Source organism: Molothrus aeneus, chromosome 1 (genome assembly GCF_037042795.1).
Source record: "Molothrus aeneus isolate 106 chromosome 1, BPBGC_Maene_1.0, whole genome shotgun sequence".
In the NCBI taxonomy this organism is placed as follows: domain Eukaryota; kingdom Metazoa; phylum Chordata; class Aves; order Passeriformes; family Icteridae; genus Molothrus; species Molothrus aeneus.
In genome coordinates, this window is record NC_089646.1 from 13958691 (window position 1) to 13985011 (window position 26321).

General features: G+C 39.2%; 1 protein-coding gene across 7 annotated transcripts in view; it reads left to right on the forward strand.

The window, feature by feature from the left end:
- The window catches only part of PARD3 (par-3 family cell polarity regulator), a 445230-nt gene that overhangs the window by 123376 nt on the left and 295533 nt on the right, over positions 1-26321 (forward strand). For all 7 annotated transcript variants that reach the window (XM_066551580.1, XM_066551588.1, XM_066551597.1 and 4 more), the window contains exon 3: positions 25643-25823. In XM_066551580.1, the coding sequence (XP_066407677.1) occupies positions 25643-25823 (181 nt within the window). The remainder of the gene's footprint in view (positions 1-25642; positions 25824-26321) is intronic.

The window sequence follows — 26321 nt, forward strand, 5'->3', positions numbered from 1 at the left end:
CATGGGGACCTCTACTCAGCTCTAGGTGCAGTCTGGTGTTGTGTGGGATCACCATCTGCACAGGCTAGTCTTTGATACAAACCTCATCCCCTGCTATTTTTAAAGAGATCTAGTTTGAAGTATAATATTCTTCTAGTAGGAGAGACAAAAGATGATATTTTATTAGGCTACAGCATAAAAATGCCATCTATCATGCTGTTCTGCTAAAATAGAATTATCGAGTTTTTAATGTTCCTGTGTCTGGCCTGTCTTGTGAAACATGGTGTAGTTTTCTAGACCCTGTTCTTGGTCATGTGGAGACTCTGCTTGGGTGGAATGAGCAGTCTTTATAAATATGAGATAGATTTAAAACAATTCAGTGTATGAATTGTACATTTGTGTGTGTGATGTCACCCTGATTATAGACTGGACCAGTGATGCCTTACTCATCTTGCTTTTTTATTTTTTGTTTTTAAGGTTTGGGGAAAAAACAGCAATTGGAACTGATTGTGAAAACTGATTATGGTGTCTTTGCACTCAGTTCTACCTTTTGCTCTGCTTTCCTTCAGTTTGCTTTCATGCAGAGGTTCTGTTTGTAATGGCAGCTGTTGTTTGGGCTGGGTGTTGCTTTGCTGGGTTCTCAAGCTGTCCCTCTTTCCTGTTCCTTTCAAATCTGCAGTGGGGGAGGCTGGTGTAGCCGTGAGTGTGCTGGCCCCATGTGAGAAGTGTTTGACTTCATCTGGTGAGTCAAGGAGGTCTGGAAAGAAGTGTCTTCCTTTCCCCCTCCAGAACTTTAGTACCCAACACTGTTGAGTGCTGATTCCTGAACAGTAGAACAGGTGGGTGCATAATGCAGAAGCAAACCTATCAGGTCTGATTGTCCTAGAATCCTGACTTGAACTAAATATTTCAAAAATATTTCTAGGGCTTCTTGAGTAACATCCATGTTTCTAATTGCATCTTAAACATTATTATTAATATGCTATTTCTAGGTAGTGTTAGGGAAATATTTTTAACATCATTACTTATGAGCTTCTGAGGTCTAGTGTACATTTCTTTAATTTAATTTGGATAATTTAATTTGAATTTTCCTGACTTGGCTCATTAAAGCCCCTGAGAGAGATTTACATCAAAATTAATTATATCAATGGTTGAATTGCTTAAGTAACTCAGAGAACTCAGTTTTGAATAGGTTTGTAAGATGCTGGTTAAATAGTATGCTTGGGTTTCCTAAAATAAGGTTATATGAACCCTATGGATTCTCATCCAAGATGGCTTTAGTAGAAGCCATGACCTCTGACAAGGACCATAGAAATAACTACTGCATATATATTTTATAATTCAGGTTTTTTTCTCTTAAAATTTAGTTTCAGAGTGTTGGAAATTGTAAAAAAAAATAAAAATGCAGGTATTGTAATGAAAATGTGTACACAAGTAGGCTTCAGTGGAAAGTGTTAATTTTTGTGAAAGGAAAACAAACTTAATGGAACAAGGAGTGATATTTTACTTCATTATTAAAAAAACTTCATAAAAGCCAATTCGAGTTCTAGACCTGTTCTAGACCTGATTTTTTTTTTTCTTTTGTTGCTCCTTCAGCCCCTTCAGTTACTTTTCAAGCAGGGTCTTTGTACGTTTTTCACTTAAAATAACCCCAAGTTTGGAGTTAGTGGTTCTTATTTGATTCCTATCCCTCCCACCTCCTTTTTGTGGCAATGTAGGCTTATAAAAGTATGAATTCTTAATATGTAAGATGAAGTACCTGGTTTGAAAGGCATTATACAATTACAGGCCCAGAACTTCTGGCTTTTATAGAAAGATTCCTAACCATGTCATAGAAAGTGAGCATGTAAACCTTATTTGCAAAGTACTTTGATATTTTTAAATTGTTTTGAAATCTTATTTAGTTATCTTTTTTTTCCCAGAAAGGGGCATAAAGTACAATGTAATATGATTTAGAATAATGAAAACCAGAATTACTTAGAAAACAGAACATAATAGTGTTGTGGTCCTGTTGTTTTATTTTACTCTGAACAGTTAAGGGCTAAAAAACTATTTATCCTTTGCAGATGAGGAGAAAATACTTCATGATTCTACCATTTTGTGAGTGCAAAACTTATTTTCACAGAGGGAACTGTGTCCCTTCTGCTGAATGTGCCTTGAAGTGCAGAGAAACCCATCAAAGTTCAGAGCAGCTCTTTATTATTTTAGCCAGTGTTTGCACTGCTCACTGGGACTTTGCAGAAAGGCCAAGAGAGTTTTCCAGGAGGAGTGAGATGAGCTCATTGCAGAGATCTGTGGGCTGGAGGTAACCACAGCTCTGAAGGAAACCTCTGTGGTTGGTCTGCAGTGTGAGAGAATGCGGGTGAACATTGAGTCTGGCACTCCTACGGAACCAGAACCGACTATTAAAATGTGAATATTGGCAACTTTGATCCTTTAGGTGACAGTGGCTGATGGGTGACACACACTGTGAGATGCTGTTATCCAGGGCCCTTTCAGAATTTTTGTAACTCAGAAAAGGAAGCAGTGCAAAAATTACTTTGTTGGTATTAGTAAATAGTCTTTAAATTTGAAAATACAGTAAGTCTTTAGAGGTAAATAGGACTTTTAGAGTTATTCCCAAGGATATCACACATGCTGGATGTTCAGGGTCATTTGAAACATTTTGAAGTTTGTGCAGATCAACTTGATACAAATTGTAGCAGGAAAAAAAAATAGTGAAAAACGTCTTCATTTTATAATTTGGAAGTTTTGGGTTGAAATGCACTGCTTGAAAAGAACAGATCTGATCAGCTCTGAACAAGTGGCATAAATAGCACTAAATCCCAGGGCCTGGATTTAGATAATTTTCAAAATATTTGTATAAAATATTTGTATTATAAATCTATATTTAATTTTGGCTTAAAGAGCCTAAGCAGAAAGACTGTAAGTGTGATTTAGGATGTCCTTGAGCTGCAGGTCATGAGAGAAGAGGCAGGAAATGTTTTTGCCCTGTTCTTATGGCATCTGCTGTTGAAGGTTGTTAGAAGAAGAATACTGGGATGGGTGGATCCAGGACATCTGTGTGTTTGGTGGGTGTTTGGTTTGTTTTGTGCGTGTGCTGTGGGGTTTTAAAAACTTACTGAGTCCATGCCTGATTTTCTAGAAATGTTTGAGAATTGCTTTTCCACATGGAGCTGTCTTTAATAAATATAGAAGGTATCAGTGGACTTGACTGCTCAAGTGTCAAAATGGCCTGCTGATAAATGCTAGTGCACAGTTAATTTGCTTTAATGGCATTTTTAGGTGCAAGCTATCAAGGGATGTGATTTGATGATCAAACAGTATGGATCCCTCTGGATGGCTCCAGGCAGTAAGGATGCGCAGAGGAACCCGCTGGAGACAAGTGTCCCTTTGGCAGCTGCTGAGAGCAGTGCTGGGGGCTGCCTGGCTCCTCCCTGGGAGCCACTTGTGCTGAGATTGGCCTCAAACCAGACTGGATGTGTCTTTAAAATTGTAATAAGTACAATTTTCAGCTCAATTCTCCTCTCACTGCTGTGCTGGGAGAGATGACATCTCAGTGATTTTCACTTTGCGGTTTCTACCACCACTCGAGTGTGCAGGATAAATAATCTCCCTTTTCTTCACTGTTGTTCCATTGTTCTATATTTCTCAATTATTATGCAGAGTAGATTGTGCTGTCTAATTATAGGTGAGCCTAGTTAAAGAAGGCAATCTCCTATATAAGGAACATTTCAGCCACAGTGTTTGTTGTTGGCTTGTTTTTGAAGTGCAGCAGGAAAGAGGTTTGAGAGGTGAATGCTCTTATTTAGTGCTTCTGGCTTTATCTGTCATATCACAAATCTTACTGTGAATTTACTGTGCACTAAAATGACATTACCTGGTTGATTTAGTGTGTATAATTTAAGATATTAAAGTAATATTCATGTTTTTCAATAATTGCTCTCTCATTTATCAGTATTTTGATTAATAAAAATTAATATCCTGCATCTTTCTAATGGAATAATTAGGATATTTCAACACAGCAAAAACAAAATCCAACTCAAACCTATTTCAAAAAGAAGATAAGGTAATTTTCCCACAAAAACCTATAAAATAGGGGAAATATTTTTCCTTCCCATTTCCATTTCTAGCTTGTCTTCTGAACATCAGGCTAATAACTTCTTGCCATGTTCAGAATATTTCATTTGAGTTCTGACAGTAATAACCATGTTTTATTTGGCTGTCAGGGGCCCTGTAAGATGGAAAGATAATGTGTTCATTCTCTGTCCAGTGGGAGGAAAATACATTGACTGTCTAAAATAATATGAGAAGAATTGAGAGCTAGTTAAGTTGATTTTGGGGAAAATAAAAGCAATATATATATTTTCAGTGGTACATTGTGAGGTCTTGGTTAGATGGACATGGGTAATTTCTTGGTGTTTCTATAAAACAAACCAAAACAAACACAGCCATGTTTCTTTGTGAGCACAGGCACCCACTTGTTCTGGAGGTGCCATCACTTTGAGATGCTGCCCTGTTTCCTGTACTTTGAGGTTTGAACCTTTTCTTATCTGTGTCATAGGAGATTCAAACTGTTGAAAAGTCTGCAGTGAAATATAGCCTTTAATAGGGAAACGCTTCTGGGACTTCTGATGTACCAAAACTGACTCAAGGAGCTCTCTTTCAAGGGATGTGGCTACATCTCCATCATGTTCACAGCACTCCAGCAGTAGGGCAGATTTGTCTTTCTCTGCACTTGCTGGGTTGTGGCACATGGAGAATACAATCTGTGTTTGTTTGCTTGCTCTAATTTTAATTTTGTTTGCTTGTTGTCCAGTTGCTGAAAGTCAGAATATGTTCCTGATTTCTTTCCTGGTGGCAGTGGTATGAGGAAAGGAACTGCTGCCCATATATATATTGCTTTTCTTCTTTGTCAGTCCCAGCTGCCTGAGTCTGTTCTCCACCTCAGTCACACAATTAGTGTAATACTGTAGCGTGGAAGTCTTTAATGTAAAATAGCCAATGCATGTGATTTTAAAGCACATGAAAGGATTCATATTTCACAAGAACACAGTAGGTGGATCATGAATAATGGACAGACAAATCTGGAATCCTAAATCTGAAGAGACACCTGCTTTTGCAGTCCCTTATGTCTCCCAAAGCTGCTGTGGTGGCAGCTCTGCCCTAGTTAAGATGAGAAATTCTTTCCTGGTTGATTGTTGGAGTGTAAGTGGGTGGGGTATTCCACTGAGGAAGGCAGAGTTATACTTGGTTGCATTACTGGGTCATATCTACAATGACCTGCAAACAAAAACTGGGCTGTGTTCTTTGTAAGTGCCTGTGAGGGGCAGTTTCAGCCAAGAGTCACACAGGGCTCAGTGGCTAAAAATCAAATCATCAATTTATTTTTTGCTTGTGGACAATTTCAGGGAAACTGGGGCAGGCAGCCCCTTATTATTTTCAGCTCTTGTCTAGACTGTGTCATTCCTGACACACTGCCTAGTGGACCACACTAGGACCTGCAGGCACTCAGTGATTATGGTTACATATGTCACCTAGATGGTTTTGGGGATTATGAGTACCTTTAATGGGAGTTTTTTTCTAACTTGCTTTCAGTATTTTAATTAAAATGATGCTGTAGCTTTCCACAGTCCTCTGTGTGACACCAGTAGACACTTGACGGATTGGCTGTCTGACTAATTCAGCTGGACACTTGTCAGAATAATCTAAGATCTTTCCATATATACAGGAGTAAAGATGTCTGACCATACAAATTTTTGTCTCTAACTGATGCATTTTTTTACTTGAGCACAGTCAACTCTTATTAGCTTGCTGAGTCCAAGATGTGAAAATGACCTATCATGTAATTTCAATGCAATTTGAATTACTCCTTTAAAATAAAAATCAGATCATGGAATGGGTGGTGAGCACATTGTAACCTTTTGTTTCTTGCTCTCAGATTAGGCTTAAAACGTCAGCCTTGGCCTGGAAAGCAGCTGGTGAGCACTGTATTAACAGCCATGTCAGTCTCATAAACTCCTTTTTTGTAGCCTTTTAGTCAATTGTTCCTTGATTTAAGCCACGTGATTAAGATGATGCACAGCATGCAATACTCCTGTAGTTGTTCCTCTTTGAACAAAGATTCTGTAGGTTTATCCATAACTGTTCTAAATTATATTTGGTGTTAGTTCCCATATTTTTTAACATCTAATAGTTTAATAATTGGAAGTACAACTCTTAAGTAGAATTATACTATGTTCTTTTTTTAAGTTAATATTTTCTTCCCTCCACTCTCATATAACTTTGCAATTGAGTAACACAGATGTTTCTTAATTTTAGGCATCAGAATTGTGCTAAAGTTAAACTGGTATCCTCATGTCTTCACTGCTAGTGGAAGATAGCTAACCCTCCAGAGAGCCCTTTAGCATCAGGCACACTGAATTCCTGCTGGTATGCAGAAACTGGTTTCTCAAAACAAGAATCTGAGGTTGATGTCTGAAATTATGCAATGCTTCTCCAGGAAGAAATGTTACTGAAGTAAATTTTTTTATGGTTTAATGTTAAGGTCAATTTGCAAAATTAAATCTGCTGGATGACAGGGTCTAAATAGAATGAGCTGAGTGTGTAGGAGACTGTTTGGTGCCCAGGTTGTAGGAAGTGTGTCTGGCTGCTGAATAGGTGCCAAGCAATACTTGGTGCTCCTTGCTGGTAGCTGTTCTGCTAACAGTCCTGCAAAATCCCAGACTTTGGGGTATCAGAAGAACATCCTCCAGAATTTATGTGCAAAGTCAGTACGAGGGGTTTAGCTGGCATCGGTGACTGGGCTGCCTCGGTGAAGCAGTACAGCTTGAATATAGTTACAACTTTTATCTTTAAAGCATCTTCTAGTTTGTAACCACCAATATTGGTGCCTACTTCAGGTAAATTACTTAACACAGAGCATAGAATTTATGTGTAGTCTCAGTTTTCTTACTTGATGAATTAGACTTTGACGGAGACGTGTGAGGAGGAGCATACAAAGGCTCTCTGTAGCCAAGAGTTGGCCCATGGTTGTAACAGGTAGCCCTCCTCTTTCTCCACCTGTGGTGCCTCTGCTGGTGTTGGCTGACTACTCTTACACTGGTTTGGAAGGGTGCACTTGCTTCTGGAATCAGTGCACAAATCACTGCACAGTGGAATTGTGTGTGTGTCCTGCCCTTCTCTGGGCAGTCAGGAAGCTTCTGTCTGGCTAAGACCAAGCCAACAGCTGTGGCCTGTTTGTGTGCATATTTTCTCCCACCAAAAGTTACCTGGAAGGCTCTATACTGCCCACTGGTTCATGTTGCATGGCCCTTCTCCAGGAGAGTTGCCCCATCCTCAGCTTCATGGCTTATGGTGGAAGGAGTTGCAGTTAAGCTACCAATTCCCAGGTTTTGGGGAGCAAAACAGAGAGATGATATGTTGATCTAAAATTTTTCATTCCAAATTTGGTCACTGATCTTAAATTAATTTTTCTACCAAAGATGTCAGAAAATGACAGATGTCCTAAGCTTTCCAAAGAGTTATTTAGGGTTTAGAGGAAGGAGGAAGTAGAATCATCCCTTCAGATTTCACCACCAAATGCCTTTTGCCAACACTGAAACTTGTCCTGTTTCCTTGTCTGAGTGTGCTCTGAAAGGGAAACCTTGCAGGAGGAATTTAGGAAGCTGGTCTCTGTCAGCTCAGTTTGAACTCTTTCTACCTGACTGACTTGTATGCAAGATATACTGGACTTTGAATGAACCTCTTAGAAAAACAAACCTCATTCCTAGGCTTGATGTTATAAAGTAAAAAAATTGGGTTGAATGTGTGTTTCTGATGAGAATTAATCACAGCTTGAGTGCCTTAGCTGAGTGATTTTTTCAAGTTATGTAGGCACAGGGTTTTTTGTTGGTTTTTGGTTTTGGATTTTTTTTTTCATTCTTCTGTATTACTGGATTTCTAGGATCAAAGTGGACATGGTGGAAAGAGAAGCATGCTGTTAAATCAGTATAGTTTTATTTTACAGGATTTAAAAAACATTCTAACAGTTCCAGTTCAGGGCTTTCTCATAGGAAGTGTTTGCTGGAAGGTGAATTGAAAAGTACATTGGATCAGCAAAGTGTAAATTAGATTCCAATGTACTTCCAATGCAATATTCAGAGTAGCCTATGTTGAACTGTTCATTGCTTTTGCTCAGAACTCTGAAAAGTTTTTTGGGTTTTTTTGGAGGGGCTGAGTGATCCGAGCTGTTCTGTGCTTTTGAAAGCTGAGCGTGCTTTGCATTTCTTCACCCACCTTTCCCTGTGGTTTTCCACTTTTGTGCAGTCAGCTGAGGGGGAGAAACCTCTTTATACAAAGCTTATCCATGCCCTTCTGGGCTGGCCACGTACCATGGTCCCTGTTTTGGGAAGCATGGAGTGTCAAGGTGCATTGTGTGAATCCAGAATGTGCATCCAGAAGACAGAACATGGACAGTATTCTTGCTTGAAAGAGCAGTGCAGAACCCTGAATTGAGTTCTTAGAAACACTTCTTCTCTTGGACACCTCATGATTCAGCACTGCTGTGATTGACACCAGGGCCACAGGTTCTTCTCCATGTTAGGAGTAGGTTCATCTGCTGGTCCATGACTGTAGGTATTCAGATACTTAAGAAAGTTCCTTTACGTCATGAGTTTTAGGGATGGGAGTCAAGGGAAATGAGCATGTAAATAGTTCCAAGTGGAGCTAAAGTTTACTTGTGGGAAGGATTGTTGGAAAACCAAAATGACGATGCTCAGTTGTTTTCTCAAAGGATACTTCACATACCAAAGCCTTGATTGGATCCTTCTGACATTTTCAGGATACAATTTGCTAAATTAGAACTGAAGGAATATAGCTGGTAACAGGCCCAAAATAAACTCATAAACTAAACTTTATTCATTCAAGGCAACAGATAAAGAATGAACAGAAATATGTATAAAGATTGCAGCTTTCTGGCAGTGATGGGAGAGTGAGGGGAGATTAGGCACTGTTGTGCTGCTGGGGGTAGAATTAAGTGGCCTCAGAAGAAGCAACTGTCATGTCTGCTCCTCAGCTCAATTTACCTCCTGAATTTCTGCTATCAATTGATGACTGCTGGATCCCACCATGAAGGGGTGGGGGAGGCTGCTTTGTATGTGCTGGCTCTGAGATACATCCCTGTTATCTGTTCTCTGCTGGTAGCATATGTGAATCATGTGCTTTAATTCCAGCACTGCATCCACTGTGCATTCCTTCTGAGCTGGTCCTGAAACCTCCACTCCTGCACCGGAGTCTTCCCTTTGTCTTGGCATCGCTGCCTGGGCTGCTGCCTCCTGCTCCCACCTGCAGGCCCTTGTTACATTTAATGCTGCCAATACACATTTCCAGAGAAAAAAATGCATACCTGTCCACTGGCTGGTGCAGGGAGCTATGGTACAGCTGTGTTTTTTACAAATGCTTACATGATTCTTCCCGTACATAAATGCACAAATGTTTGTTCTCCACTCACCTCCGAGAAGTGTTAAGGCATCTGAGATCATAAAATACCTGTATTGGACAGTGCTATACTGCCAGTGAGAAAATAAAAAATACATGTTCCAGTACAGTGTAACTTCTCTTTCCTTTCTAGTTTGTTGCTTGCTATTTTTCCTTCTCTTTTCCTCCCATCTCTCCATGATGTCTGAATGTGAAAGGATGGTGGAGATAGTCCAGGCAGTGTTTGCCTTTCCCATCTCAGAAATATCTGTAGTAGAACATCCAAAGTACATGCTTAGTGGGCATTAGAAGTGAGTCTATCTTTAGAGCTCAATGTAATAATGGCATTGTAAGATTTTTGTTGATGTTGTTGTTATTGAGGTTAGTTTTGAAATATGTTTGTGCTTGGTAGTGCATGTGGGTGAACTGGGCTGGGGGATGTGCAGCCCCTCTGCTCTTTGCCTTTTGATTTTACTTTGCTCACTGCCAGGCTGAGGGAGCATTTCTGGGAATTGGCATGTAGTGGAAGTGCATTTTCTTTCTGTGTGATTTCTAAGGGAATTTCAAATTTCAGTTTGGATTGAGCTTCTCACACCTTAGCTGGGGCAAATGCGTCTGCATGTCCTGGTACCAGCACAGTGGTCTGACAAATTTAAATTTGTTTGCTTTTTTCGACAGCTGCACTAGTCCACCTCTGGGGCTAATCTCCTTTTCTTCTGCATTAGTTATTTTGGAATTAAATGTAATATGGAAATATTACATATTTGAAATGTGAGGGTTTATCACTTGGAGTTTTAAGGGACTTAGCACAGCTCAAGTACTCTTGATAAACTAACATAATTTAAAATTTTAATTTATATCAGCTTAAGGACAAAATGCCTTATCAGTGATCTGTAAATTGTACTGGCTACAACTCAAAATGCTAAAAAAAATTCTTTTCCAGCTATTTGCCACTTCTCATAAGGAATTTGATAACGATAATGATTATGGATATGATAAGGAAATGCATTGTCTCTGTTCATTGTACAGTCTCAAGCCAGTGCTTTCAAATATGTGTGCCTAAAATTAGGTCTAACCAAAGCGTATTTCAGTACCTCACGGTGATCTCTGAGGAAAATGTTTACAGCCATTCTTTGTGTCTGCAAGTTGGATCACTTTCAAGTGTCTTGCCTGATCTTTATACCAGTCAGGTCAAGAATGGTTGGCATTGTAGAAAATAAGAACATAAAAGGAAATGACAGTTCTTTTCCTCAAATTATTTCAACTTGCATATACACACAGAGCAGGATACCTACAGAGGTTAGCTCCTTTTCCAGAGGCTGGTCCATGAGCTGCCAGTTTGTACACTGGTAGTGCTGGAGCATCACGACAAGGAGGAGACTTCCCTCCTCCTCCCCCCACTTCTGGCAGCCAACCATTCTGCTGTTTTTCTTGCTCATCTGCTCCATCAGATGTGCATAGCCTGCACGCTGCCTCTCTCACACTCTGCATTTTTGCATTATATCCCATTTTGCTCTACGTTTTCCCCAAGACGTTTGAGGTTCCCATCTCAGGAATTCCTGCCAAGTTCTGATCTCAGCATCTGTTCCTGACATTATCCAGATGCTCTAATTTTGGGGCCTTGAAAAACATGACTTTTCTAATTCTGTTTTTCTCTGAAAACCAGTAACCTGAAGCACAGATACGATCATGAAAGTGTTAATCTCATTGTTAAACAATACAGTTGTTTTGGAAAGGACACTTTTGACCACAAGAGTTTGTGCAATTGCTGGTATGTGCTGAATGTAAATTAATTCATTGTGCCTGGGATAAGGTTACTTTTGTGTAGCTGTGGCTAGATGGAGCTGTCAGAATGCGTAACACAGTTTGATTTATGTGCAGAGGCTACACGTGTTACGCTTTCCTGGTATGTGCTATTCATTTCACCTACTCTGGGGTTCATTGGTGATACCCTTTTAATGTTTTAGCATAGGTGATATAATGTTTGGTAATTATTTTGGAAAGTAGAGAAATCACCTGGGATACAACAATTAGGCACAGAGACTTAAATACGCTTTGCTTTCAGTGAGGGGCAACATTATCCTAAAGCAAGGACATCTGAAACAGTAACAAATGCATAAATGTTTCTGATTAAATGTCTATTTTTTTGTTTTAGTGTGGGCCAAGTTCTTTTAATAAGTGAATGGCCTCCAATGAGGCAGGTAATGTACAAGTGGTCTTGCACATGAGAAAAGGTGACCCCTAATAAAAAGTATAAAAACTATTCTCTTTAGAAGCTATGCTGTCTCTCATTTTCAGTCTTTGCCTTTTAATAATAATTGCTAAGATGTTTTAATTAAAAGCGGGTCTGGGAGGTATTATCTGCTTCCTCTGTTTAGTCTTTTTAAATGTTAATCACTTTTGACAGCATAATTTACCCAGCTACCTGTGTTACCCTTATGCAATGTATCTGCTTTGTGTGGCACCAAAGTACAAACTGCACCCCAAAAAGGCTTTCTAAAAAATTCATACAATTGTGAAGATTAGATGTGGCAGGAGAAATACAAAGAAAGAAGAATTAAATGAAGATTTAATGAGACATTCAGAAAAGCTATTTCAAGATGGCTGGAGCTTCCCAAGAAATTATTCTTTTGCGAGAGGTAACCAGATTGCATTCACTTCTGTTTCTGCTGAAGGACATTTAGAGAGCAGTGGAAGGTAGGAGGCAGGATTGGAGGCAGCCTTGGAGCTTATGGACAGTTTCTATCAAGCAGGATTGTTAGGTGCACGCAGAAGAACATGAAAAAAAAAAAGTGAGACATGAAAAAAAGCTCTTGCCTCCCCCCCCCCCCCCCACAAAAAGGCAATATTTAACTTATAATTCTAAAAATTAAAGGACAGTATAAATTCATCAGAAGAATTTATTTGTCTGTAGGCTCTAAGTAAATAATCTTTTGCTATGTAAGTCAAACAGCTTGTTTTGTGTGATGTTTTTGAATGGAGACTTCGGCAATCAGATTCCACACACTTTAACCTTGTGCAAAATTTAATGAAAAACAGAGTTACTACTGAATATACTGTTTTGCCAGCTCGACAAAAGATGTTAAATTCTGCATATTTTTGCATAATAAAGATGAGTGTTGACAGTGTAATGATCCATTTGGCACAGATAAAATCATGAATGATTTTAATAACCTTACAGCAATATTTGAAGTCACTATGAAATATAGACACTTCAGCCAGGGATGGGCCTGCTGGCCTGGTATGAGGTGTCAGCTACTTTTATAACCTTAATTTTTCCGGGAGAGAAAAAAGGAGAAATATAGGCTAGATGAGCCCTGAGGAGATGGGGAAACATTAGGGGACGTACAGAATGGAAGCGATCTGGTTTGAGATTTCCAGAGCAGTCCTTGTCCACAAGTTGAAGCTGATGGGTTTTGGCAATGCTTGTGTCTCCTTCCCTAGGCTGCACTACACTTTTATTATGTGTTGAAAAATGCATTTTATGGATATGGGGTGAGTCAAGGTAAAATGTAAGCATCATAGTCTGGTCCCAAGTTTGGTAGCTTGAAATGATTGTGCATACAACTGTAATTTCTCTTTTGGGTATTTTTTTTTAACAAGTTTTTTGTATTCATCCAGGCGATGTAGTTGCATTATTCCCAGTTGCACAGTGATCTAGGGAATTAATTTTCAAAATTAGTCCTGAAAATAAGTCTGTAGTCTTTGAAGCTTTCACAAAAAATGATTTAGGAGTATAATTCTGTCAAAAGTCTCTATTTATGTTCCTGTTTCTTTGGTTACAATGCACTACATCCCTATTTAGAGAAGGAGCAGTGCAAGGTGGAGGCTTCTGCTACAAGTAGTCAAGAATCACAAACTGAGGCAAAATTATTGTTAAGGTAATATCAGAGATGTCCTTTACTGGTCATTCCTGCATTTCAAAGAGGGAAAAGCACTTGACCACCAGTGAGTATGTTTTCAAGATGGATGTGATGATATTAACCTGCTAGTTTCCTTCTGAGGTTCTACCTTCTTATTCTCTTATTTCTTCCTGTGTTTTTTTTTTCCTGTTTGTATTCATAAGGACTTAAGAGGACAGATTTTAGAAGTTACCAGGTGGTTTTTAAAAGCAGAGTTTCAGAAATACCTGGGCATCTGATTTCTAGCATTTTTATGGGGAGAAAATACATGGGATGCCCTTCCACAACTTTATCTGCCAGAGTATTGTTGAAAAAGTGGCTCTAGATCATTTTGAAAATGGTTTTGGCATTGGGAGCCCATGTTTTAGTGAATGTCCCTGGGGCTGTGCTACTAAGTCATTAAACCTGGTATTTTGTGAGAAATAAACTAGTGTGTGGTAGATGGAAATCCACCCGGATATGGATGAACCAGGCATTTTGAAATTCATACAGAGATCACTGTAATCTTCTTAGTAGTAGAAAACCTAAAAGTGTTTAGGAAGATTCTCTTCTTTTCTTGACTACCAAATGTTATCTAAGGCAGTGTGTTTTGGTTAAGAGCTGAGCTCTGTATTTGGCAGAGGTTCACATCATAACTGTGGTGAGTCAAGATCCAATGTCTGGGGATTGCCACAGGGTGGGACAACCTCCATGGATCTCCTGGCCTGTGTCATTTACAATCAGCCCAGTGCTGTTGGACAGCTACCTTCATAATTTTGGAAGGATAGCTCTAATGTAAGTTAAGTTGCAGTGTTTTCACTATTGTTGCATGTTAAAATAATAAAAACTATTAGTCATGAGGGAACAAGGAGTCATTTGCATTTAGGATATTTTAGAACCTTATTTAAAGAAGAACTATTGTCTAATGTGCTGGTTATTTTGTCATTATACACAAAATGAAGAATACAGTTATTGTTGTCTTAAATGTCAGAGTTAAATGCTTCTCTCTGATTTTTTTTTTAAATCTACATAATGAAGTTAGTTAAAAAAAGCACCATATCTCATTGTTTTTCAGACCTCTGAAAAGTTTGGGGGGTGGGGAGGGGATGTGTTATACAAAAGGCAAAAGGCACACAGTTTTACCTTTTGAACAGACCTTGACGTTTATTTAAAATAAGCCTGATTTAATCGGTATTGTATTGCACGCTGAAGATAATTTAGGCTAGTGTCAAGGACAAGTGTTATCTATTCCTTTGTTGTAGTGAGGTATTGAAATAATGAGTGGAACAGAAGGGAATCAGAAAATGTTTGAAGTTTTTCATCTGTGTCTCTAGATGGGTATTTTTAATCACATTCTCCTGGCTTTTGCATGCAAATTACACTGAACAGCACACACTATATAAAATGAAGAGCTGTATTTTGCAAAATCTATTTTCTTGAAGTTTAATAAGCTTGCAAAGATTGTCCTATGCTTTAACTAACTAGTTACCTTTTTGTACCTCAGCTGAAATTAAAATCTTAGAATTTAATGCTGCTGTTTTGATCCTGTAGCAGAGGAATGGAAAGTCTGGCCCTTTTATTTGGAGGTTTTTGAAACCATTTCTTTCTTGGTACTCAATGACTGCAGCTCCCAATGACAGATGAGACAACTGTTAAGATTTAATACATTTTTATTTCAGCAATATATCTTGCTGTGTGACACCAGCCCCTCTAATAACCCAGTGTCTGGATTACTTACTGCATAGCGTCACTGCTTAACTGCTGACCTCTGTGGCAGGAATAAAATACTGAACTCCTGCACGGTCTGAGCTTTTGACTTGGAAATCTGCAGACCTGCAGAGTCATCCCATACCACAATCTCAGCTGCGTGAAGTACAGTCAGGGTATCCTCTAGAGCCTTATTCTGTAAAAAGGCAGACTTTTATAGTGTGCTCTAAAAGTGTAAAATTGTCTTGAAAGTAATACTAACATCATTGTCCTCAGTGTGGTTTGCATGTGCTCATTTGTGCTGAGGAGTCAAAAATGGAGGAGATGAAATTGGCTTACTCACATGTTCAGATGTGCCCCAGCTACTTTCCAAGCACAGCACTCTCTCTTCTGAAACCATGTTTTCTTCATGCACCACTTTAAAGCCAGGATGGAGATAATTTTTTTCAGTTTCTTTTCAAAATGAGCTAAGGAGATACTGTGTTAAATCACATATTGTGATAATTTTGCAGAGTATGTCCTTAGCCATGAACAAGAGGACTATTGGTACAAAAGGATTTGGGAAGAAATCTTTTCTGTATAAATTGAGAATTTAAGAAAATAACAGGGCAGCATATACAGAAAAGTATTATATATGCTTTCAAAGGAAGAGTTTGTGAAGAAACAATCCATTAAAAAAATACCACGATAAAAACTTTGTGATAGAAAAACTGTCCTATTTAGGACAAAGATATTTTTTCCTGCTGTTCTCATAGCCCAGACAAGCCTGGATTTAAGCATTTTTGTACCTGTCATATGGAGGGCTTGTAACAATTGTGGGAAGCAAACATAGCATATTATGCTCTCTAAGCAGAATATCTTAATTTTTGCTGAGAAGCATAAAAAAACCCCAAAAATGTTTAAAAGAAATTGGGATGATGTTCTCTCTTCTTGCACTCTTAACCATAGTTGTACTTTTAGTTGGAAGCTGGGAAGTGTCTTTGCTCCGTGATCTGAACCAAACCAGTGAGATGTGTGTGCAGCATTTCCCGTGTTTGGGCTCCCATGGCTGACTCCATCCTTGGCTGGATCAGGATGCAGTGATGGCCCTGCAGCCCTTTCAGCAGGGTTTGGCCTGGCAGCTGTGGGTGCCAGTGCTGGTGGATGTGTTCACTGGAAGGCTGGGATCAGTGGCTGATTGCAGGAGCTTGTGCAGCGTTCCTTAGCATGGTTCCAGTTAACAGCAGAAATGCAGCATTCAAAGCATGATTTAAAGTAACAAACTGCAGCTTCTAGAGCTGTTCCTGGCCAGGTGAGCATGCCCTGCTGAAGAGAAACTCATCTCCTCCTGCCTGTTCTGTCAGCCTCGTGAAGTGTGGGGTGTTTCTGCGTTTCTGGGTTGTCTGTCTGTAAGAGCTGACCAGTGTGGATATCTTTGCATGCTAGCTGCTCATGAAGGCCAAGATCCAGCCCTGGTATTGGGCTTGCTGTGTCCATGCAGTAGGTTTAGCCAGGTGAGCACGTCAGAAGGGTTTTGTAGGATAATCTGTGTGTGCTCTGTCTGTCCTTGTGTCTGTCTGTCAGTGTGTACGTGTGTGCTGGTGGTTCAGCTCTCAGACAGTGCATTGTATGTAGAAATGGTGTCTGGTACAGTCAGGGGGTGAGGTTGTGGAGAACCAAATCCAGCCAAGCAAGCAAGGCAGCTCAGTGTCAGCTACTGCTAATAGTCCTTGTAATAATTCTAACTCTGTTCAGTTATTGTTTTATTTCTTTGTCTAAGCCTCAGCCTGATTTACACCACCTAAGTCAGGTCAAGAGCAATTCAGACAGAATATACACAAATGACTTTTCCAGGGTGCCAAAATCACACTTGCATTTAGACTATTGCTCAGCAGGAAGGGGGAGAAGAGAAAAAAATCTTTTAAATATGCATTATATGAAATTAGTATTTTAAATATTTTAACATTTTAAATATATTTGAAATATTTTTAGTAGCATGGGAACTTACAGGATAGTACCTAAAACTGCATTTAATTCTACTGGGAGAGGATTAGATTGCAATTTAATATTGATTCTAGAATTTCTCAGATCAAAGTGCCGTGGGAAATGAATAATCTAAAGCGATGTTTTAATAAAAAGCTTGTATATTTACTTCAGAATAATTTCTTAAATGTAAAGAATCACGAAAGCAGAAGATGTTAAAACCACCTGTAAAATTAAAGTGTCCTTCAAATCAGTAGATGAGTTTTGATTTTGCAGATATGATTTAACTTGGTGTGTTCTGTTGAGCTTTGAAAGCGAGGGGTGCTTACTTAGTCAGCAGATTTGGGAATGACTTTCAGTGAGACCTGTGATGTATTTTCCAGCACTGGTTATTTTATCTCATGTGTTTTTGGTAAATGCAGAGTCCTGGAATGTGGGCTGGAATAACCCCTCTCAGCAGTGTGGGCTGGGAGGCTGCTTCCTGTAGGGACCGACCTGGTGGAGAACCCGATGGTGAGCGTGGGTCAGCAGTGCCCTTGTGGTAAGGATGACCAGCTCCACCCTGGGCTATATGAGCAGGTCTGCAGCCAGCAGGTTCAGGGAGGTGTTGAGGCTGGGCCTGAGGTGGCAATGTGCACTGACAGCTCAGAAAGCCAATTGTATCCTGGGCTGCATCCAAAGCCCTGTGGGCAGCAGGGGAAGGATGGGATTCTGCCCCTCTGCTCTGGTGAGACTGGTCTGCAGTGCTGCATCCAGCTCTGGGGTCCCAGCACAGAAAGGGCATTGACCTGTTGGACTGACATCACCAGGATGATGGAGCACTTCTGCTATGAGCAAAGGCTGAGAGAATTGGGATTGTTCAGCCTGGAGAAGAGAAGGCTTCAGGGTGGCCTAATTGCAGCCTTCCAATACCTGAAGGCAACCCACAAAAAGAGAGAGAAGGATTTTTGCAAGGACATGCAGTCACAGGGCAAGGGGGGATGGATTCCAACTGAGAGTAGGTTTAGATTACATATTAGGAAAAAATTCTTTACTTTGAGGGTGGTCAGGCACTGGAGAAGGTTGTTCAGAAAGTTGTGAATGCCCCATCCCTGGGAGTGTTCAAGGCCAGGATGGATGGAGCTGTAGTGAAGGATGCCCCTACCCATGTCAGGGGGGTTGGAACTGGATGATCTCCAAGGTCCCTCTTAACCCAAATGCTTCTGTGATTATTTCTCTCTGCTTGTGGAATATTTTGGGCTTCTGAATACAAGGAAGACATAGCAGTGATGGCCCAGCCAGAGTCTGTCAGAGTGAATTAGTGGGCTGGAAGCTGTCACAGGGCAAAGAGACCTCTAGGGGTGCTCCCTAAGGGACAACAGCCTTGATGTGTCTGCTCTCTGTCAGGGATGGTGGAGAGGGAACTGGGCTTTGCTCTGAGGTGCACAGGAGCAGTGTGAGGGACAAGAGACACGTTGTAACAAGGGAAGCTTCAACTCCATACTGGGAAAAGGACCAAGAGGGCCAAATGCTGGGAGTGAGCCTAGAGAGGTTGTGGACTGTCCATACTTCAGATTATTAGAAAATGCAACTGGATGTGGCTCTGAGCAGCCTCCTCTCACTGACCCTGGTTTGAACAAGGCCATGCTTGGAGTAGTTGATCTCCAGAGGTCTTTTCCAGTTCAGGTTTTACTATACTATAGTATATATATATATATATATATACACTCATACTATAATTCTGTATGAGCTTACACTTCTGTATAATTCACTGAAAACGGAATACAAGGTACTAATATGATGGTGGAATGTGACCCTTTAAATGTCCTTATTGTTCCAAAAGCTATAATGCAGTAAAGTTATTGTGAAAAGTTCTTTGTTTGGCTCCTTTCCAGCTACTTTACTTGGAAAAGTTTTATGAAAAGCTAGTTCTGGTTTCATGGCTGAAGTGATTAATTAGGACAGGTAATGATTTTCTTGAAATTATAGAGGTTTGTTGTTTGTGCTACAGCTTATCCTAAATTGAAACAGTGCTTTCCCTTTTTCTCCTTTTAGAATGCTGGGTGATGTCTAAGTCTGTGGAGGGGTTGCTCAGGTTGCACATCACATCCAGCACAGAATGACTCTTAGATGCTGCTATTTTGCTAATTGATTTTTTTTAATATATCTGTGGGCAGTAGGGTATTATTGTGGAAGTATCTATTCTGTATTTTCTCTTCCTAGCTCATTGAAACAGTAGTTATATTTAAATGGGTTTTCAATGAGCCATGTAGAAAAGTGAAGCTCAAGGAATAATAAGAATTTGGGTCTGCCATGGGGCTATTAAAGTGAGTTCAGTCATCAGAAAACCTACGAATTGATTTTGTATTTAGTTTCTTTCATTTCTAAATAATAATTGGCTACTCCCTTGCTAGAGATTTTCCTGAATTTATTTTTTTTCCCTTACACTCATCTGTTCATTCACAAGCAACTTGTGTTTTGGGATGTTATGGAGTCTGAGGTGCCATTAGCTGAAATTTGATTTACTGCAGGACCTTATTAAACAACTACCCCTTAGTTCTGCATTGTAACATGGACTGAGTAATACATAGACTGCTTTGGGTAAAAGTGGTTTTTGCCAGCCCTCAGGAGCTGCTTGAGAACTGTGCTTGTGTTCTCTTACAATCTCCCTCAGCTGTGCTGGTTGCATAGGATGTGTGCAGTCAGTTCTGTTGGTGCCTTGCCTGGTTCACTGTACTGTCTTGCTTGAGACTGGAAATGCTTTTTGCTGAGGAAAGGATGCCAGTGAGGTGCATGTTTAAATTTTTTGCCAGCCTTCTCCATGTCCTTTTCCCAGGCACTTGCTGCACATGTCTGAAAGCTTATGGCTGTGCTGTGAGAGAGGTTACATCTCCCTTATCAGCAGCCCATGGCTGTCACAGTGAGTGCAGAGACCTACACAGGACAGGGCTGGGCTTAACCCTCTGCCTTTGAAGGTTAAAGGAAATGTTTGAAGTAGCTACTGATATTTCCACAAGGCTAATTTAGATTTTGGAGTTTTATTTGAACCATCAAAATATATTTTCAAGGACCATAAGTCCCCTGAGAAAAGGTTCAGTTATTAAGCGTGAACTGAGAGCCAGAATCCTTGACAGCATTGGTGCCTCACCAGAGGTGTGTGGCTGAGCTGCTCCATCACTTGGAGCTGTCTCACAAGGTCTGTGTTCTTGGTTCTCCTGGGGCCAGAAAAATGACATCTGGTGTGGAAGGCACTTCTGCCCATGGATGGCCACCCTGCAGGAGAAGCTGTGCAGCATAAATGCCAGAAGACCATAGCAGCTGTGGAAGGGAGCATCTGGAAGTTGTAGAGTCCAGGAGAGGAAGTACAGGGTTCAGCCAGGGGAATCCAGACATTTTAGGTTGCTCAGCAGAGTAACTACTGAACAACTGGCCACTGAACAGCCAGAACAAATTGGGCATGTTCTTTTAGGCATGTATCTCCTAAGTGTCCTGGTGAGAAGAAACCAGATATTTAAAATGGCTCCTAATAATCTAAAGAGGTGAGTGATTTCAGTTTCACTCAGGGTTAAAAAGAGTGGATAAGAAGTGTGGAGCCTCTGTGAAACCCAGAGGGTATGATAACCAGAGGATCAGTTGCTGTCTTTGTAGCAGGAGAATGGAGCTGTAATCCCCACTGATACTAAAATAAATCTGAAATCATTGCTGATGCCTACACATGAGCCAGTATCAGATTAAATATCACTGAAGAATTAGCAAATTTTGGACAGGTACCTAGAAATATGCAAAATTCAAGGGATTCTTTGGACAACCTTGTCACAGTGGTGGAAGAATACAGCAGAAGTTTCTAGCTTTATGTATTTCTTTGGAGTAGAGGATTTCTGGTTTTGTTATTTGGTGCTGAAGAGAGATGACCTGATCAGACCATTTGATAGTAATGAATTGGTTTATATGATAGTAATACTTAATGAAAATGTAAACAGCCATTGCTGGTGGAAATAGTTTTTTAATCCAGTTAATTAACATTCAAGTGCTTAATCTAGCCTATTAATTAAGACTGCATTTGTGTTTACTAATTTTTAATTACTTTAGAATAGACGGAAATTGTAATAATTAATGTTGGAATGCAGACTGCTGCTGCTGTGTCAATATTAAAATAAATCAATCTTCTTGCCTTTTATTTATTTAAGTAAATATAACCTGGTTAGCATCATGTGTTGAGTCCCAGACAGAGCAATAGAGATGCTCATCCTCTCTTTTAGAAAGAACAAGATGTTGGATTGTAATTAATTCGGTAAAACCTGGTGTTATAGAGGGCTGAATACAGTAATAGGCTGGAATGCCTTCCTCTTACTCCAGACCCAAAGGTGCCTCAGTAAAACATTGTTTTGCTATCTCAGGCTATGAAATAATTTCTTCATAAGGCATTTGCTTGATGAAGCTCACATATTTAGCCAAAGAGAAAATTATGTTACTCTCCCTTCATTGTCTGTCTGCTGTGGAAAGACTCTTCTATCAGTCACAAGAGAAGAGCATCAAGTCACTGGTTTTAAACTGTACTCCTATATTTTTTTGTCTTCAGAGGGTAAGAATGGCAATAAAAAATTCCCTTACACCTCCTGAAATATACTAGTGATCAGAAGTGTGCTTTTTACATCTGGGGTAGTTGTTGAGTTTTACTGCAGTTTTGTATTTCTGAAAAGAGAAAAGCTGTTGGTCAAACACTGAATACTATTGCTTTTTAAAATAATTGTATTTTTTGTTGCTAATTTACACAAAATTGCTTGTATTTGTTCCTGTGGCCTTTAAAAAGTATTTTAGCTTATGCAGTTGACCATTTGAAGACTTAGTGTAATTCCATTGCTGCAATGGGATTAACATTCCATAAGTTATGATCCAGACAAAACTGCTGGTTTTATATCTGAATGTGTTAATGAACATTTGAAACTTATTTTTTCTTGAAAAGTTACATACACATACATTGGGGACCAAAATCTTACATTGTTCAAACTGGTGTCACTTCCTATGCTGTTTTACCATGATAAATGGTGATAGTAAAGCCTCTCACTTTTCTGTTGCTTTTGCCATATTACAATAAGAAATGTAAGCATGCCAATCTAAATTAAGCCTATCATTAATTAAATTTGTTTCGAGATGACAAGGTGCTTTGTTTTTACTTGATTTTATTTCCTATTTGCAGATTTTTAGTTCAGTGATTGAGAAATGCAGAGTCTTGTTGTCTCAGGTGCTTAAAACTACTGTAACCTATTAAACCATATTCTCATGTCTTTGATGCTTTCAAGTTGCTGTCTCATGGAATATGGGGTGGATAAAATATATTATCATTATTAGTTAGTTGTTCATATGATATTTTGTCTTTGGTGTGGGCTTGTCTTCACAAAGAAAAATAAAATTAAACTAAATGGCAGCAGTACACACTGAATTTTGGTTGAAGCTCTTTTAAAGAGCTGATAGTGGTCTAAAATTGATCAGCTAAGCTATTTTCTTTATTAATGCATTACTATGGTTTGTTCAGTCCTTCTCCTGTTCATTTCTGCATAAGAGTGGATATTATGATGAGTTTCTCAGGTCACTGCAGGTGAGCAGATCTAAAACTGAAGGACAGAGAACAGGCAGCACAGCTCATCTCAGGTATTGGAAATAATAGGGTGATTCTCAAAAGATCAGGCTAACTTTATTTCTTGTTAAAGAAGAAAAAGATCCACATGGAAGCAGTCTCCTGACAGTAAAGATGATGTGTCCAGAAAAGGTAGTCATCTTCATTTTCTGCTCTTGTTGTAAATCTGATGTCTAAAGCCCAGCAAAATACCATAGCTTACTGTTGACTTTAAGGCTGATTGAAGCTGCTCTAGTAATGGTGTGCTCCATTCTTTGTCAAATTAAAAACATCTCTGTGTTCTTTAAACATGACTCATCAAGAGACCTTTTCCCTGGCACAGAGCAGTGTTTATGGCTGTGGATTCGTGCAGCAAAGGATTCTTCATAGCTCCAATGCCCTACTCCTGTGGTTCCTTCCACGTTGCATAAGGTTTCTCTGGGAATTGTTTTGTTTCTTGTTCTTGCAAGGATGGAAGTCAAGATTTGATCTCTGGGCCTCCAGCAGTACAATTCCTCTCCTTAAATAATCTCTTTTAATTTAAAGAAAGGGTGTTTGAAGGGTCATGTAAAATAAAGGGTCTCTGAAGAAATCAGAGATAAATGCTTGATATCATAATACAGCGGAAGATGTTTTGGCTGTCCTTGTTTCCCATGAACTCATAATCTTGCAGAATGGCATACCAGGGTCTGGAAATCAAGATTCAAGAGTGTTTATTTGCAATAAATCTTCCAGTTCCAAAGACTTTTTGGCTTATTATGAGGACTGAGCTATTGTAGTCCAGATGGCTACTGTACCATTGTAGTGCTGCTTCACAATGTACTTCCTAACCTGTGTTCCTCATGCTAATTAGATTTGGATAAGACTAACATGGCTTGTGTTTCTTCACGCTAGAAAAAATGTTACAACTTGGTACGCCTTTTAATGGAACTGAAGCCTTTTGAAGGTTTGATGCTGTCAAAACTGTGAATACCTGAAAAAAACCTGATAAGATCAAAAGCTAAGCTTGAAATAAGAAACATTCATTTTTAGATGTTCTGAAGTTATAGGTTGTAGACTGTCTGGAATAGGCAAAAAGCTGGAGGCAACTTAGAGTAGGAGATAACGTATATAAAGATTAACATGCACCTACCTTTTTGCATATATATAATATCTATAAAATACTTGCAGCTGCATACATTGAGTAATATTTTTCAATCAGCCTCAAAGGAACAGAATGTAATTGGGGAATTTATCTTGATACATGACATGTGAAGGACAAAAAGATTTGGTGTTTCATAGGATTCTTAAATGCTTTGTTTGTCTTTTTTTGGAATATCTTACAGACCTTCACTTGTGGATTAATTTATTTTTAGTTGCTGGAGATTGGTAATTAGCTTGCTATAAAACAGTAAGAGAGTTATGAGTAAAGTTTTAGAAGCATATTTTTGTAAGCATTGATATTTCACATTGTGTTAGAAAATTAAATTTCCAATACTCTTGAGCTACTGACATTTTGGTGTTGTCACGTCTCTTTTGTTTGTAGATTTCTCAAGCAAAAAATAATGACTTTTATGGTAAAAACATGTTCTAGCTGTCTGCAGCTGCAGTCTGGTTTTCCTGCTGCTACCTGCCTTTCAACTAGCACTGAAGGAGAGCATGGATCCTTTATCCATTACCAGTTTATTCTTTCTGTTTTTTGCGTGCCTGAGCCTAAATTTTGCATTAGATATGGAATTATTGGCAGAAGTTTGCTACTCTCTGTAGTTTCAAAATGACTGGTGAAAAAGAGTAAATGCCTGAGAGTACTTTCAAAAGCTGAATTCCCAAATGGTTTCCACTTGGCATTAGAGTTGCATTTTAAAATTTTTTTATTGATGCTTATGTAAGTTAAATTTGGGTAAAGGGACTATTATTAAAATCTTTTGGCTAGGATGATGTTGAAATCACTTAAAAAAAAAAAAGAGAAAATGACCTCTGATGCCTTTTGGTTGCATAAAGTTGTAGCTGTGTTGCTAACAGAATAAACAATTTGCAGAGACCAGCATAGGTTTAAGTTGATTTGCTCCATTTACCCTTGCAGTTTGGACAGAAGAATGTAATGCTTTCTTGGAAATGTCTTTCAAATATTATATTATAGATTAATTTCAGGCTGCAGACTGCTGCTATCCGTAACACTTTTTTCTCTGTCTTGAAAATTAAGTTTTAAAATGAAATGTGTGTAAGAGCTGGCGTTATCTCTTTCAGTATGTTATGAAAGATAAATTGGGATAAATTATTTGTTTCAAATAAGTGCACAAAATCATTTACAGTGGAAAAAATATCTCAGGTTTATCAAAAATCACCGTGATGTTTTCCTATTTTTTTTGCAGTGGTGAACACAGACTTAGTAAATATTTATTAGATTAGTGACATGGCAAAGTTCTAAATGGGACTTGAGATTTCAAACTTGTCTTGGAGAAGTTGATGGCTAACAGATACCGAGTATTTCCGTAAATCTGACTAAAGAAATTTTGGAAGAGAAGCCCACAACTGAAGTCATGATAATAGATGGCCGATTAATAAGTGATGATTGGTTGTGATTATAACACTTCGTTGGCTTTCCATTTTGTCTGTAGCTTTCAGTGTTTGTAAACATGACTTCTTCTTGGATGTTTTTATTCTGTAAAGCTGTGGTTTTGCTCATGATTTGACTCTGTTGTAATGATGTGTATAGAGGGATCTAAAATACTCAATTCCAGTGCACAGGCATCAATCCACACTCAGGTAGTTTTCTGCATTTCTGGGTAAGATGAAGTGGTTTCCTTGGGAAGGTGCAACCCTTGCTTTCCTGCCTTGGTCCCATTCTTTCTGTAGTTCACAGTGATGAGTTTTGTGTCCCATCAGAGCTGTTGACCCCTTGTAGGATCCAGTTAATGGCTGCCTTTCTGGGCTGATGATGTTGTGATCTAGGCATTGATCGGAGTCTCTGCTGACAGACACTTCTTGCTCTTTGGTGGGAAGAAACGTTGAAATACTGATCTGCAATGGCATTTTGATGGTGTTGAGGTCTTTTTTTAACAGTAGATTAAATTGTCATTTTCAGCTTGTGGCTGTGTTTGATGAACAAGATCCACACCATGGGGGTGATGGCACCAGTGCCAGCTCAACAGGCACGCAGAGCCCGGAGATTTTTGGCAGCGAGCTTGGCTCCAACGCGGCATCGGCCTTCCAGCCTTACCAAGCAACAAGTGAAATTGAGGTCACGCCCTCAGTCCTTCGTGCAAGTGAGTAAATGCTCTCAGTATCTCCATATGTTTTGTCTAAATTTACAAAGATGCCAAGTGCTGTTACCCATCGATGCTGCTGGGAAAAATGATTCATTATCTGTCCTTATCGAAAGCTGATCAGAACTGAGAAACTGCGTAAATGCTTCTTGCATGCAAGTAAACAAACCTGTTCTGTTTTAATAAATTATTTATAAATTGCCTTTAGGAGCCATAAGCTTCTTTTAGGCTGCCAGTTTAAAATTATCCTCACACTGAAAATCACAGCAATATCTCCAAATGTAGTTGCTGCATGGTGTAATTTTCGGTTTGCTAGTTTTGTTCCATTTAATGAACAAAATGGTAAAAAGAAACTAAAGATAGGAGCATTTTCTACTTAACCTGTCAATGTTGCTAGGTTATGCTGTCACCTTTCCATAAAAACACCTGCTAAAATATATGCATTTACTGTGTTGCAAAAAGACACTTTGAAAAGCAGAAACTACATCCAGAAACATC